This window comes from Mytilus galloprovincialis, chromosome 8 (assembly GCF_965363235.1).
Source record: "Mytilus galloprovincialis chromosome 8, xbMytGall1.hap1.1, whole genome shotgun sequence".
NCBI lineage: Eukaryota > Metazoa > Mollusca > Bivalvia > Mytilida > Mytilidae > Mytilus > Mytilus galloprovincialis.
In genome coordinates, this window is record NC_134845.1 from 38863991 (window position 1) to 38878618 (window position 14628).

The window sequence follows — 14628 nt, forward strand, 5'->3', positions numbered from 1 at the left end:
CAATTTTGTCATGAATCCATCTGCTTCCTTTGTTTAATATTCACATAGACCAAGGTGAGCGACACAAGCTCTTTAGAGCCTCTAGTTTAAAAATGCATCTGATAGAGTACATTTATTTTCGTGGATTAAGGAAATATTACATGTTTGTGGAAATTTTTCATGGTTTTACCTAAGTCTGCTTACAAGCCTATAAGAAATTTTGTTATTTGTTGAACATTTAATTTTGTGGTTTACCTATACCCATGTAATTTAGAATTGGTATCCAACAAATGATTAATTTTGAAATACCTTTGTTTCCTTTGCAAATACAAACTGTATAGAAAACATGCATTTGGAACAACCTAAATAGTTTACAGTGTTTGTTTATATGCTCACACATCTCTTAAATATCATCTATGCTGATGCATGCACTTAAATTTGTATTATTCTAAACAAAAATGTGTCAGAATTAAACAGTTATTTGTCATTGTTTAATTGACATTAAATGATACATCTTTTTACCTTAAAAATATTGATGAATATCATTAATTTTTTAATGGTTTACATCTAAAATTTTGTAACCAACTCATTTATTAAACATAAAATTCATGTGATGATAAATTTGATTTAAAAAAATTAGGACAAATTAGGTCTTCAGCTGTACATGCAACAGCAGATGGCCTATGTAATGTTGTCCTTAATTTTTGAAATCAAATTCATCATCACATGAGTCAGTGTAAAAATCTGAACTGTAAACCTAGTAAATGTTATGGATATTCATACAAGTACTAGCCACTATTAGAAGTAATAAACTTTTGATTTACTTCAATAGTTTTATTCCTTCTGTAATGAACTTAGTTCTGTTAGTCTTTTAGACCAATTTTATTTCATTCAATATGAAAATAAGAAGATGTTGAATGATTGCCAATGAGACAACCAAATGGCAAAGACATAAGCAATTTTAGGTAACAGCCTTCAACAATGACAAAAACCCATATTCTATAGTCAGCTCTTAAAGACCCTGACATGAAAATTAAGAAACAATTAAAATGAGAAACCCTAAAGGCCTAATTTATAATAAAGCAGGTTCTGAAAATCAAATATCTCAATTTTTTTATTACTTAGAGCAAACATTAAAGATCCGTGGAAACCTGTTATACAGTAGTAATACTTCTTGTTAAATATTAAACTGCGAATATTCTGAGAACTGTGTGCTAGGATTTCAAAATAGCTAAAAAAAATCAATTTTTAGTTTTTTTCATTAAAATTACAGCATTTCTTTAAGTGTACAATAAAGTGATCAATTGTTCATACGGTACTTCCCATAAAACAACAAAAGCACATTCAAAGGGAGATAATCCAACAAGCACCTGAAACAAAAGGCTCATATATTTTTATCACTTAGAACACATCAACTAGTATTGCAGATTCCTTCACCTTAGAATCAGACTTAAATATTTTTCTACAGATACAAAACTCATATCTGAATTCTAGTCTTAGGAATACTGTAAATTAAGAAATTATTGTCAGGTTTTTATTGATGCTAATGATGAGACTGGTTGGGTATAGCAATGATAAAAACCAGCATTCTAAAATTTGATATATATTTATTTGTATGCAGATTGTCCTCTAATCGCAGTAATCAATCTAACAGAATATTTATTCTTCAATAATCATAATAATAAATGCAACCTGATAAAAATCCCACATTTTGATATAGAGAGTAATTCATTTGATAAAAACTAACAGCTAATTTTTATGAGATACATGCAATAATAATTAGGCAGCAGTCCTCTAGCGCCAATTATTGTTTTTCAGGGGTATCGTTTGCACCAAATTTTGTTTTCCAAATGTATCATTTGCACCAATAATCGGAACTCATTTGTGCCAATTTACCTGTACACATATCTATCATAAATATTAAAATGATTAATATTTATTCTTATTTTTGGCCTAAAAAGTATCATATGATCGGAGATATTTCACCATGAAGATGAGCATCTGGAGATAAATGACTTGAAATACAGTACACAGTCCATGTACAGAGATAGAAGAAAACTTATTACTTTGCTGAATATTTGATACAAGATATGTCAAAAGAGAAGAAAATTTAAGCTTTTGCTGATTATGTTTTAGCCACATACGTTGATGACACAGTGCTTTGCTCCCACCATCCGTATGGGCTAAAACTCCATCTACCGCAAGATGTATTAGTAATGGAGCAGAAGCATTCCACAGGGCATTATTATGCACTGTTTTATGCATTTTATCCTTCAATGTTTGTCTTTTTGGACAATAAAGTTAAGTTACAAGCTACATTAAATTAGTAGGTAACCAAGCAGCAGCAGTTAGAAGAAAGTATGTTTCAGTACAGGAAACATTTGCCGTGTAAACTGCTGGTTCCAAGTCAGAATAAAGGTGGAGGGAAGTCATTTTTCTTCTAATTGATGCAATCGTATGTTTTATTTTTCGCGCAAATGATACCATGTTATTTTAAAACAGGTGTCGCAAACGTAGCATTTGAAAAAAAAGTTGTGGCGCAAAAGGACGAAAAGGAGTTTACAGTAATCTAAATCTATCTGTTATATTGTTCCTGTCAGTGTTCTATGTTTGGAACTGGTCACAATTAATTTCTCATCAGTATGTGATGCTTGAAGCAAAATTATTTGAAATTCTACAATCAAAAGCTAACACAGAAGAGCTGGTAAAGTAAATAAACAGCTGCCCCATGAGCACATGATACGCCCGACGTCTTGTGCGGAAGTTTTATGCAATAATCATAAATAGTTACTGAAAAGTTTTAAGCAATTACCATGATTACCATATATTCTTTTTGAGACACGGTGGGACATGTGAAACCCCCAACCTGTTTTTTTTTTTTTTTTTTTTTTTTTTTTAAAAAACCTAAATATCACTAAAATAAAATTTGGAATCAAAACCAAAAAGTATACAGATCTTAAGATTAATATAACAAAGACATGTGTTAAGTTTTAAGCAATAATCATAAATGGTTTTTGAGATATGGCGCGACATGTAAAAACCCCTCTCCCTTTTTTACAAAATACTCAATAACTCAAGAATAAAATTTTGAATCAAAACCAAAAAGTATACAGATCTTAAGATTAATATAACAAAGACATGTGTAAAGTTTTAAGCAATAATCATAAATCGTTTTTGAGATATGGCACGACATGTAAAAAACCCTTCCCCCTTTTTTACAAAATACTTAATAACTCAAAAATGAATCTTTAAATCATCACCAAAAAGTATACAGATATTAAGATTAATATAACTAAGAAGAGTTTAAAGTTTTAAGCCATAATCAAGAATTGTTTTTGAGATACAGTGCGACATGTGAAAAAAAAACACCCCCCTGTTTTAGTTTCAAAGTGCCGTAACTCAAAAAGTATTAATCTTATTTTCACCAAAAAGTATACAGATCATTTGACCATCATAAGAAACAACTATATTAAGTTTCATGAAATTTGGATAAGTCGTTCTCAAGTTACGGTGCGACATGTTTACGCCGGACGGACAGACAGACAGACAGACAGACGGACAGACAGACGGACGGACGGACACTGGACATTTGTTTACCATTATACTTCCCGTCAAAATTTTGACGGGCATATAAAAAATACCAAAGGTAAAACAAAACATGGGTTACTGTTAGAGATAATCATGAGAAAGATTCATTAATCTGAAATAATTTCAAAACTTTTACAACAGTACATTTTTATACCGTATTGCAGGTTATTCATGCAGGTGTGAAATTTTGCAATTAAGGGGCAACAAAGAAATTGAAAAAAAAATTGTTGGTTGTTATTATGGCGGAATTTTTAATCCCAATTTAAAATTTTGTGAACACTGAAAGGGTTGCAGTTAAAAAGTTGTAAAAAAATTGACAAACTGGTCCGAGGCCACAATTATTTCAATGTGCATTTTTTTAGAACATAAATGAAAATAAAAAAAATCCCACCTGCGCTTTCTCAAAGAAACTTTTACAGTGTGTTGTACTACTTTTGGGACAAATTATATCAAAATTATAGAAAACTTCATCGTCTCTAACTCAAAATATGGACAATTTTATGTTTAGGGCGTCTTGAAATCTTTTGACAGCTTCCGAAGTGCTAATTCTAAACCTTTTTCAGCTTGACCAAATCACTACTTTCCTTTAAAATTCTAGACCCAATTTTTTTTACAGTGTAATTTCAACCCCCTACTAGCAGTTTGAGGCATTAAACATGGAGAAATAAACTTGGAAGGGGTATAAAAATTAATGGCAAGTAACCCACTGTCAACACTAGGGACTATATTTGTGAACAACGAAAATCAAGGGACAACAATTGTGGTCTCGGACCAACTAGTGTTGAATGATTGTTTTACCCGCATGGCGTCTTTATTTATTGATTATATATTTTGATACAGTTGATCAATAGAATACTGGTATTTAGATATTTGTCACAAGTGTACAAACATCTTGTAAAAGTTACAGTTGATTAGTAATGAAAATTGACCGGACATTTGATGTACTAATTCGGCTACTGAAAATTCAGAAATTATTGGGTGCATTTATTATTGCGATTTTGTCATTTTAGACTTCAATGCGATTTTAATTTTTAAGATTTAGAGAAAAATCCTGTTTAATTTAATAAAATATTTCAAAATGCGAGTTTCAATTATTGTGTTTAGAACTATGTGGCAATAATTTGTGAATTTACAGTATTTAATTATCAAGAGTGACTTGCAACTCTAACATAGTTTCACACTACACATTAATAAGGGTAAATACCTGACCGAGTACCTTACACTCTTATATCATTGTACTTCACACTACACATTAATAAGGGTAAATACCTGACGAGTACCTTACACTCTTATATCATTGTACACTATTAAACTTAGGAAACACCTGGCAGCCATTTTATAAGACATATGTGAATAATGCCATTTTGGAATTTATGTTTGAGTTACTGGTACTTGCCCTGTCTACTGAAGAAAAAAATGGATTGTTTAAAAAATGCTTTCGCTATAAGAAAGTACTAAATGTATGTATAAATTTTTGCAAAAATTTTATTTTTCCACCCTTTGAAAAATAACCACCTATACTGTTATACAATATTCCTAATAAACCATGCCAGTACAGAAGTACTGTCTATCAATTAACATCTTGTTAAATCTTAACTTTTGTAAAGTTATATATACATGTATATACAGATAAGTGCATGGCCTTTTCCAAATCAAGGTGTGAATTTATTGACAAAAAAAAAAGATGTGATATTATTGCCAATATAACAACTCTCCACTAGAGACCATTAAATGACACAGAAATTAACAACTATAGTTTAGTTCCGTTCATAATAAATATATATGCAAAAACTACCATATTAATATTAAGTACATCTTCTTGTTCCTAATACAGGAGCAGACTCCTAGGTAGGAGTGTAAAACTATCTGGAACGTGTGTGCTATGTACCATACATATTGACTTAATTAAAATAATACAAACAATAAAGAAAAAAGAAAAATAGTCTGTAGAATAACATGATAAAAATTGTACCTACCTCTGGTTTAAGAGATACAAGTGGTAATCTCATTGCTAGCTTTAACAACTGGATCATCCCTGTGTATATAATACTCAGTAATTCTTCATTGAAGTCAGATGTCTCTAATTCTTTAAGTTGGGAAAATTCTACATCCTTCCCTTCCAATGAATTGACTATCACTAAAATAACCAAATTTTGATAAATTACCCTCAATATTAAGATATAAGGATTCCTTTCTTTAAGTTATATTAATCAAATATACACATTTATATTTTTATTGGATTTTTTTAACTTTGTATTTGTATTTTTTTTTATCTTTAAATCAATATTCAAAGCAAAAAACTGAAGTACTATTCTTTAATAATGGCACCTTTTATGACATGTTTTAGTTTAGCTGGAAAAAATGAAAGCATAAAAAAAGTCAAGTTCTACTGATTTTTAAATTATCTATTTCATGTATTTTTTTCACATTTAATAACAATATTTTCCATGTACTTAAAAATAAAGAGCTACATGAGTACATAGCGTATACAAGTATAAAAGTCATATTTTCTTCATTAATTCCTCTTGACTACTTTCATATTTAAGAATTGAATGTTTCTTTTTGTAACTTTATTGGGGTGTAAAAGCGTTGACAAAGTACATTTTGTATGAAGTGTGGAAGCGCTTCATTCTAAAAAATGTGTGCACGGTCAACGCTTTTACAACCCTATGAAGTTACAAAAAGAAGCATTCAATAAAAATGTACTTATAATTACATTTTTTAGCTAGGATCATTAAAACACGAATTTTATCATTTTTTTTATTTAATTCACCTGTGCACTTTATTGTGGGACCTTGTGCTATCATGAATGATAAGTTTTATTGTGTAATGCAATTGCTTAAGGAATAACATGTGATGTGCAATTAGCCAATCATAATAACTTATTATAATGAAACATACATCTAATGTAATTATTATAGAGTGCTTAATTCATTATTGTCTGTCCTTTGCACATATGGCATATTATTTTCCAAACAGGACTCATTTACAAACCTCAAGGGGACATTTTTGCATTGTTACTTCTTCACACAATTGATTTCCTTGTGGAAAAAGTGAGATGCTATCATGTAAGGCAGCAACCATTTAATTTTCTGGGGGGGGGGGGGGGGGGGGCTATGGTTTTTTTTGGAATAAAAAGTTTGTTCCCAGTTTTTGGAGAAAAAAATAATTTGTTTTTGATTCTGAGAAAAAAAATTGTTTGTTTCACCCTCAGCTGCCACTATATGTAATGCTAAAATTGAAAGAAAAAAATTGTTTTCGACTTGTCGTGAAAAAAATTAATTGTTTTTCGCCATAGGCGAAAAAAAAAGTTTGTACAGAAAAAAAACCATAGCCCCCCCCCCCCCCCCCAGAAAATCAAATGGTTGCTGCCTAAAGTTGATCTCATCTAAAAACTATTAGCAAACCAGAGAAACATTGTTTCAGGCATGTTTTTTCCTTAAAAAACATGAAAATTTAAAAAATATATTATTTGTAAATTTTTAGAGAAGATTTTGGGGAAGATAATTCAAACCTATAAAAGAAAATATAAATCTTACGAATCTACTTATAGAAGTTCATTTATGAGGGTCGCAATGCCCTTTACTGTCAGGTGTCAAACAGTCCTTTTCAGATACCATTAAAGTTATATTGGTTACAATTTTACAATGATTCGTCAAAATTTCCTTATCCTGATTCGTCAGAGGTCTCAAATAATTATCTTCACCGTTATTTTTGGAAAAGAATGTGTACATTTTATCATCATGCATACCAGTTCAATAAGCATAATCTAACATGAACAAAAAGGTTTGTGGGCAAATCTATTACTTCAATGAACAACTAAAGTTATATATTCAATGCAACACCAAGGCTATCACATGACCTGATTTTGTCAAACAAAACAAGATGAGATGGAAGGGTTTAATATAGGAAGAACTATAATAACTTATTAAAGCTGTACAGTATACATCCAATCTGAGCAGAAGCTAAACTTTGGACACTTAAACTGATTGAGTAAGCCCTGGAACTATTTGAAGTTGCCTGATGGGTGTTAGTAATTAATAACAGAAATTTATTATAAGTGTTTAAGTTAAATAAGGAAGCTTTAATTTATCATATCGTTATACAAAGTAAGTCAGATTGAAACAAGGGAAGCTCTATTATTTAAGTTTTGATGAAAAATAAAAAGTTTTATATCAAGTAAATTATCAACAGGTATAATGTAAATTGAAATAGGGAATTTGTATGTTCAATTCAACAAAGGTGAAATACCCTGATGAAATAGCAAAAACACATAAAATTAAGAAAACGCAGTCGGTCCATATCAACCAGGGAAGCCTTATTCTGCATACATAAGTGAGAATACACCTAAAATATGCTAGATTAGCATCATGAATTTGGATACCTTTTAAAAACAAGAATGCACATGCTGAAATGTCACACCTTCTTTACTAACCACTGATATTATGTTGATAGATCTAAATATAAAGCTTTTCTACAACTATAACATAAACTTAACATAGTCCAAGAAAATGAGATCAAAGGTCAGATGAAGCAAACAGGAAATACATGTACATTGTACACCTAACAACCATGCCTTACACCAAATATGCTTTAAATATACATGTAGTTGTCTTGAATTATTGGATATCTAAGAGACAAACTTAACCAGGTAAAATTAACATTGATCAATGAACCATGAAAATAAGGTCAAGGTCAGATGAACCCTGCAAGACAGACATGCCTACCTTACAATCATTCCATACACCAAATATAGTTCACTTATTGCTAAAAGTATTTGAAAATTTGACCAAAAAACAAAGACTTAACATTTAGCAATAAATCGTAAAAATCAGGTCAAAGTAAAATAAAACATGCCAGACTGACAAGTACATCATAAAATATTTTCATACACCAAAAATAGTTGATCTATTTCATACAGTATAAGAAAATCAGACCAAAACACAATAAAGGGCTGCGCTTATGCGCATGATACGCCCGTTGTTCGAAAGACGACGGGCGTATAAAAATGGCAAAAAAGACTACAATGACAATGAGGAGCAGCAAGAAGATTATGATAACAGGGAAAGTGAAGATGGTGAAAGTGACTCTACTGAAAGTTATGATCTAAATGAGGAAGTAGGTGATGAAAGTAAGGATTTCATTGACGATGGGCGTATAAAAATGGCAAAAAAGACTACAATGACAATGAGGAGCAGCAAGAAGATAACAGGGAAAGTGAAGATGGTAAAAGTGACTCTACTGAAAGTTATGATCTAAATGAGGAAGTAGGTGATGAAAGTAAGGATTTCATTGATGATGAAGATAAAGATTTCATTGATGATGAGGAGGCCTCTTCTGAGAATGAAAATGAGGATTTTTCTGATGATGAGGACAGTGATTACAGTGAAGAAGACACTGATGATTAAACCTAGTTCAGCTTTTCAATATTTAGCATAAAAAACAAATATCATTAACATTGGCATATAACATAGAAGTCTTAAATGCAATATAAGGAAAGTGATATATGATTATGGGTTTTAGTAATTCTATGGCTGATTTCGAAATTTTATAGTAGTTGGAAAGAAGGTAATTTTCTTGGGGTATATTGCTCATAGTTAGATTCTGTTGAACACAGTAAGGAATCCATACTAAATTATACAAAGATGTATGCAAAAGTTGTTCAAATGGTGCTTAATATGGTGGATAATGATTATTACCTTTTTATTGTTTAGAATATTCACAAGATGATCATATTGATAAATGTTTAGGAGACTTGATTTCCTTATTTTTTTCATAAAATGACACCCTTTAACATTTAAGGAATATTTAGTCACATGTTAGGATTTTCATGTTGTCACTTGTTCACTTATTATGTGCTATTGTAGACTAGTTATGTTTTATAACATTTTTTATTGCGCTCAACCCTTCCACCGAAACCGAACTCTATAAAAAAGCTGCAATGCTAAGGTATCATTTGTGATTTCAATTGCAACCAATTTTAACAAGAGTAAAACATCCTATATGCAAAAACAGTATTTGATTTTTATCCATAGCTTAGATAGTAAAAATGTTATCATAAAATGATATATGCCTCAGGGAACAGTTAGTATCTCAGGGACTGCTAATGTGCTTTCATCCTTGCAACCATTCAATAATAGTACAAACGTATGACATTCATGGAACCGACTTTTTACAAGAAATACTGTGTTTTAAATTGAACTAAAGATTTTACAAATTTTATGTTTTCATCAGATTTTATTAAGTATTATTTGTTACATCAATAGATATAAACAATTCACCAAAGTTTCATGGACATTGGTGAAAGCCTTTTTGAGTTATTGTCCAAAGTGTTAAAAATTCCCCTTTTTTAATGAATAAAGCCCCATTAATCCAAAACTTAAAATCTGAAATTTATAAAAATTGAAAGGGAGCTTACATCAAAAGATATAAACAATTCACCAAAGTTTCATGGACATTGGTGAAAGCCTTTTTGAGTTATTGTCCGAAGTGTTGAAAATGCCCCCTTTTTTATGAATAAAGCCCCATAAATCCAAAACTTAAAATCTGAAATTAAAAAAAAACGAAAGGGAGCTTACGTCAATAGATATAAACAATTCACTTAAGTTTCATGGAAATTGGTGAAAGTGTTTTTGAGTTATTGTCCGAAGTGTGCACGACAGACGGACAGATGGACGGACGGACAACGGTATACCATAATACGTCCCGTCTAAAAGATGGGCGTATAAAAACTTAACTTTATCCACTTAACCATGAAAATGAGGTCAAGGTCCAATGACACCCATCCATTAGATATGTAAACCTTACAGTCATTCAATATATCAAACAAAGTAGACCTATTGCATACAGTATTAGAAAAATAAAGCAAAACACAGAAAACTGAAAATGAGTTCAGGGTCAGATGACACCGATCAGTTGGACATGTACACCTTATAATCACTAGAATACACCCGCGAAATCGCGGGCATTCAGAGCGTAGTTTAAAGTATGTAAAGTGTTGTTGGAAGAATTTTGTAAAATATTGAATGACTGGAGAATTTCAGCAAAAGTATCATAAGTCATATATAGGTTATTTGGGACAGGAAAATGCTTCTTTTTTTTTTTTATCCCTCCTCCTTTATTTCCAAAATTCCCAATTTTTGGTTTTCTATCAATTTCAATATGAATATAGTTTTCATTTAGTATGTTATGAACATTTAAGTAAGGAGCCTGTAATTCAGTGGTTGTCGTTTGTTTATGTGTTACATATTTGTTTTTCGTTCACTTTTTGTACATAAATAAGGTCGCTAGTTTTCTGGTTTGAATTGTTTTACATTGTCAGTTCGGGGCCTTTTGAAGCTGAGTATGCGGTATAGGCTTTGCTCGTTGTTGAAGGTCATAGGGTGACCTATAGTTGTTAATTTCTGTGTCATATTGGTCTCTTGTGGAGAGTTGTCTCAACATGGCAATCATACCACATCTTCTTTTTTTTTTGTAATCAATGAATTTTGTAAAAGATTTAATGACTGGAGAATTTCAGAGAAGGTATCAAAATTTCACATGAATATTTTTAGCGCTTATCTGTATATTATGAACATTCATTACTATATAAATATAGTGTATTTACTTTCAATTCTAAGTTTACTAATCGATCCATGGTGGTCATTGATATAGTATACAGACCCTCTCTATTTAATAAACTCTGTGACCGCCGTGGATAGTAAACTTGAAAATGATAGCAGATAGAATTCTGAAAATACACTTTATTCTTTGTATATGTATGTTCAAAGTATACAGAAAAACGCAAACCGGAAGTCTAATCTGACTTAAAATTTTGTCCAATGACGGGACAATATCCGGATGCCTTTTTTCTCGTTTTTCTCCCAAAATAACTCAATCTGAATAATCATATGAATGGATGACAAATGCGACTATGCACTGTACCTATAGGACACAGAGGCGTGTTGATTAATTTATTGTGGAAAGGAGAGAAGCGACACCAAAAATGAGGTCTTCTCGTTTAATAGTATAGATTCCATACACCAAATATAGTAGACCTATTGCTAATAGTACCTGTGATATGGACTAAACTACCAATATTTAACCTTGTTCACTGATCAATAAAATGAGGTTGAGGTCAAGTGAAAACTGTCTAACAGGTATGAGGACCTTGAGGCACATGCCAAATATAGTTGTAACATAATTTGGATTTTTTCTTTTTATGTTTTAATGAAATAATTTGCTTAAAAAGAGTGTTGAGGGGAAAATCATGGTATATTATATGCAAATTAATGTTGTACCATACTTTGCTAATTAAATATGCAACTCAACTAGAATCCAAAGAAAAGAAGGCAGAGCTTGGCTATGGTACAACATATTCATTTTCATGTTATTCCATGGCTGAAGCTCCACCCTTTTTTTTTAAATTGTATCCGCCTCTGAAATATTTAGGAAACTGAAAAAACGGAAAAAGTCCAGATTTTCATTTGTTTTCATTTTATAACAAAAAAATTTAAAGCAATAAATCATCTGTACCACATCTGAAGAAACCTTTTTCAAACTATATAGGATTGTTACGAGTTTCCTTAACTTTGGAAAAAATACTTAAAGTTTCTTCTTTCAGTTTTGAAAAAATTAAAATGTAATACTGCAATGTAGTACCATTTCCTTTGCAAAAATTCAATTAAATTTCGATTCAAAAAACGGGGGGTAACTATTGAAAAAAGAATAAATATCGGATACAAATATTTGTGAAAAAGCATGATTCTTTTTGCGATTAAATAGGGGGATGTACACTATCTACGCTCCTGTATCCACCACTGTTTAGTGTTTTATCATTAAAATTGTGTTTAAATTTAATAAATAATCTAATAATCGGATTAATAAAACAACAGAAGAAAAGCAGTTTGTATGAAAACTTTAAATGTATAAACATGCATTTTTCAATGACATGAACAACCAGTAAAATATGATCATGATGATTAATTTGTATGATACCTTGAAAACCAACAAAAAAAACCCCAAATATTACCGTCATTAGAATAATTATTTAATCCTTGTCGCTTGAATCCGACATTTTTGTTCCCTTTCTGATGACATAATGACATTACCTGCGCATACGATCATGCACGGGGCGCAAAACTAAAAAATAGGGAAAATCCGACATTTTCTTTACTTTCTGCAAATTCTAGGGCTCTATTAAATGAAATACGCCGCAGAAGATCATACATGTAACCTAGGCGCAAAAGTGACTTGTGCGAGCTTCCATTTCATTGGATAAAACTGTAACGTGATCAATTTCAAATCATTTAGTTTAAGGTCTTCAAGCTGTCAATCATTTTATTTATATTACAAATTTTATATACAATGTGACTTACTCCTTAACACATTTAAGCAATCATCCTTCGGATTCCTTTGTTTAAATATGGTAACTCGTAAGAACCATGGTATATATAGTACTTATCATATTATTCATATTAAGAGAGAAATTAAGAAAACTAAAATTCTTAACTATTTTTTCAAGAAGTCACTGAATCAAGAATATGAGGTCAAGGACAATGGACATATAACAGTCAGGCATCTGTATACAAAGTACATGTATGAAGGATGCAGGTATTCTACCTTCTGAAATATTAAGCTTTTAAGAAGAAATCTAACACCGCACTGCCAGATCACTATCCCATATTGACCTTTCTGCAACAAAAGTTGAAGGATCTACAAAAATCAATATATAGAATTGTAATTGAGAATGTACCAGGTTTCAACAAACTATATATTTCAAGTTACCAGAAAGACCTGAAGAAACTACAAACTAAGGTAGAAGAATGATGTACAATCAGGACAATATATGAATGTAAGAAAATCCTGCCAATAACAGAGCACCCCTCATTAGCTGCAAGGGTACAATGGAGTCCATGTGGATACCCTATCAAGTTTATGGAGATGTGTCACTAACTAATATACAACCCACCACTAGTACAATCCCCAACCCAACACAGAGGGAGTATTAGTGCTTCTGTTATTATTGTGGAGGAACCAGAGTACTCAGAGAGAATCACATTGCAGCTCTTTGGAAACTGGAAACAGAATGACCGCAGAGATTAACCATGGGCACTTTGCTTCAAAGTACCTATTACATTTTAAACTCGAGTCTGGGTAGTGGTTAAAATATTTGGAATGTCAGCTTTTTTTCTAAATTTCTAAATGAGTGTAAATTATGAGGATGAGCATGATGAGTGTAATGAGGACTTTATCCTCTATGCAAATATATCCTTAAAACTCACACTGAAGCATTTTTCTGAAAGTCTGTTTGTCTAGTTTAGCCAGTGGTTTTGATAGTTTCTTAATCTCTGGTGGAACTCTTGTTCCGTAGAATGGTGTACGATCAACTGCTATCCTACCACTGCTGCCGGTTACTTGAATTATCGACATTTTGTCAAAATTTATATTGGAGAAAACTTCAATACGGAATGAGGGAATATGTGAACTTCAAATAACACTTGTGTCAAGACATGACAATAACATATAGTAAAATATATCAGTAAAATTAATCTGATCTCAGAAATTTTGGGTATCTGCCCCCATCCGGAAGCGGAAGTTTCTGTAAATTTAGCATTTGCTATAACCTTTCCGACAATCCCGGGTTACACTAATGGCTCGACCGAATAACAGGACCAAAATGAAAAATGCTTATAACTTTTTTATTTCTCAAAGGATTTATCTCAAATTGGATGGATTTAAGAAAAGAAAAAAATAGCATTTTTATTTAAAATGCTTACATTCATTAACCCACGGCTTATGTCATCTTCATATCCATTTTTCTTACTTTGCAAATACAAAATTTAAGATAAGACATGTGTTTAATATCATCACTATGAATACTGTGATATATGCAATCCATAACTTTATTAAATTATTGTTTTACAGATTTTCAGGAAAAGGTGACGAATTTGAAATATCTTTCTCATCAATATTAAAAAGTTGTAGCTGGTTATTTTTTTTAATTTTTTTTTTTTTTTAATTTTGTATTGCAAATAACGCTTTCTGTTTGTTGAATTATTCTTACTTTCTAAATAATATGAG

General features: G+C 31.1%; 1 protein-coding gene across 1 annotated transcript in view; it reads right to left on the reverse strand.

The window, feature by feature from the left end:
- Positions 1-14146, reverse strand: part of LOC143041890 (COMM domain-containing protein 5-like) — a 53748-nt gene extending 39602 nt beyond the window's left edge. The window contains exons 1-2 of the mRNA XM_076214023.1: positions 13830-14146; positions 5544-5704 (exon numbers count right to left, since the gene is read on the reverse strand). Coding sequence (XP_076070138.1) covers positions 5544-5704; positions 13830-13977 — 309 coding nt within the window. The 5' untranslated portion in view covers positions 13978-14146. The remainder of the gene's footprint in view (positions 1-5543; positions 5705-13829) is intronic.
- Positions 14147-14628: the final 482 nt, after the last annotated feature.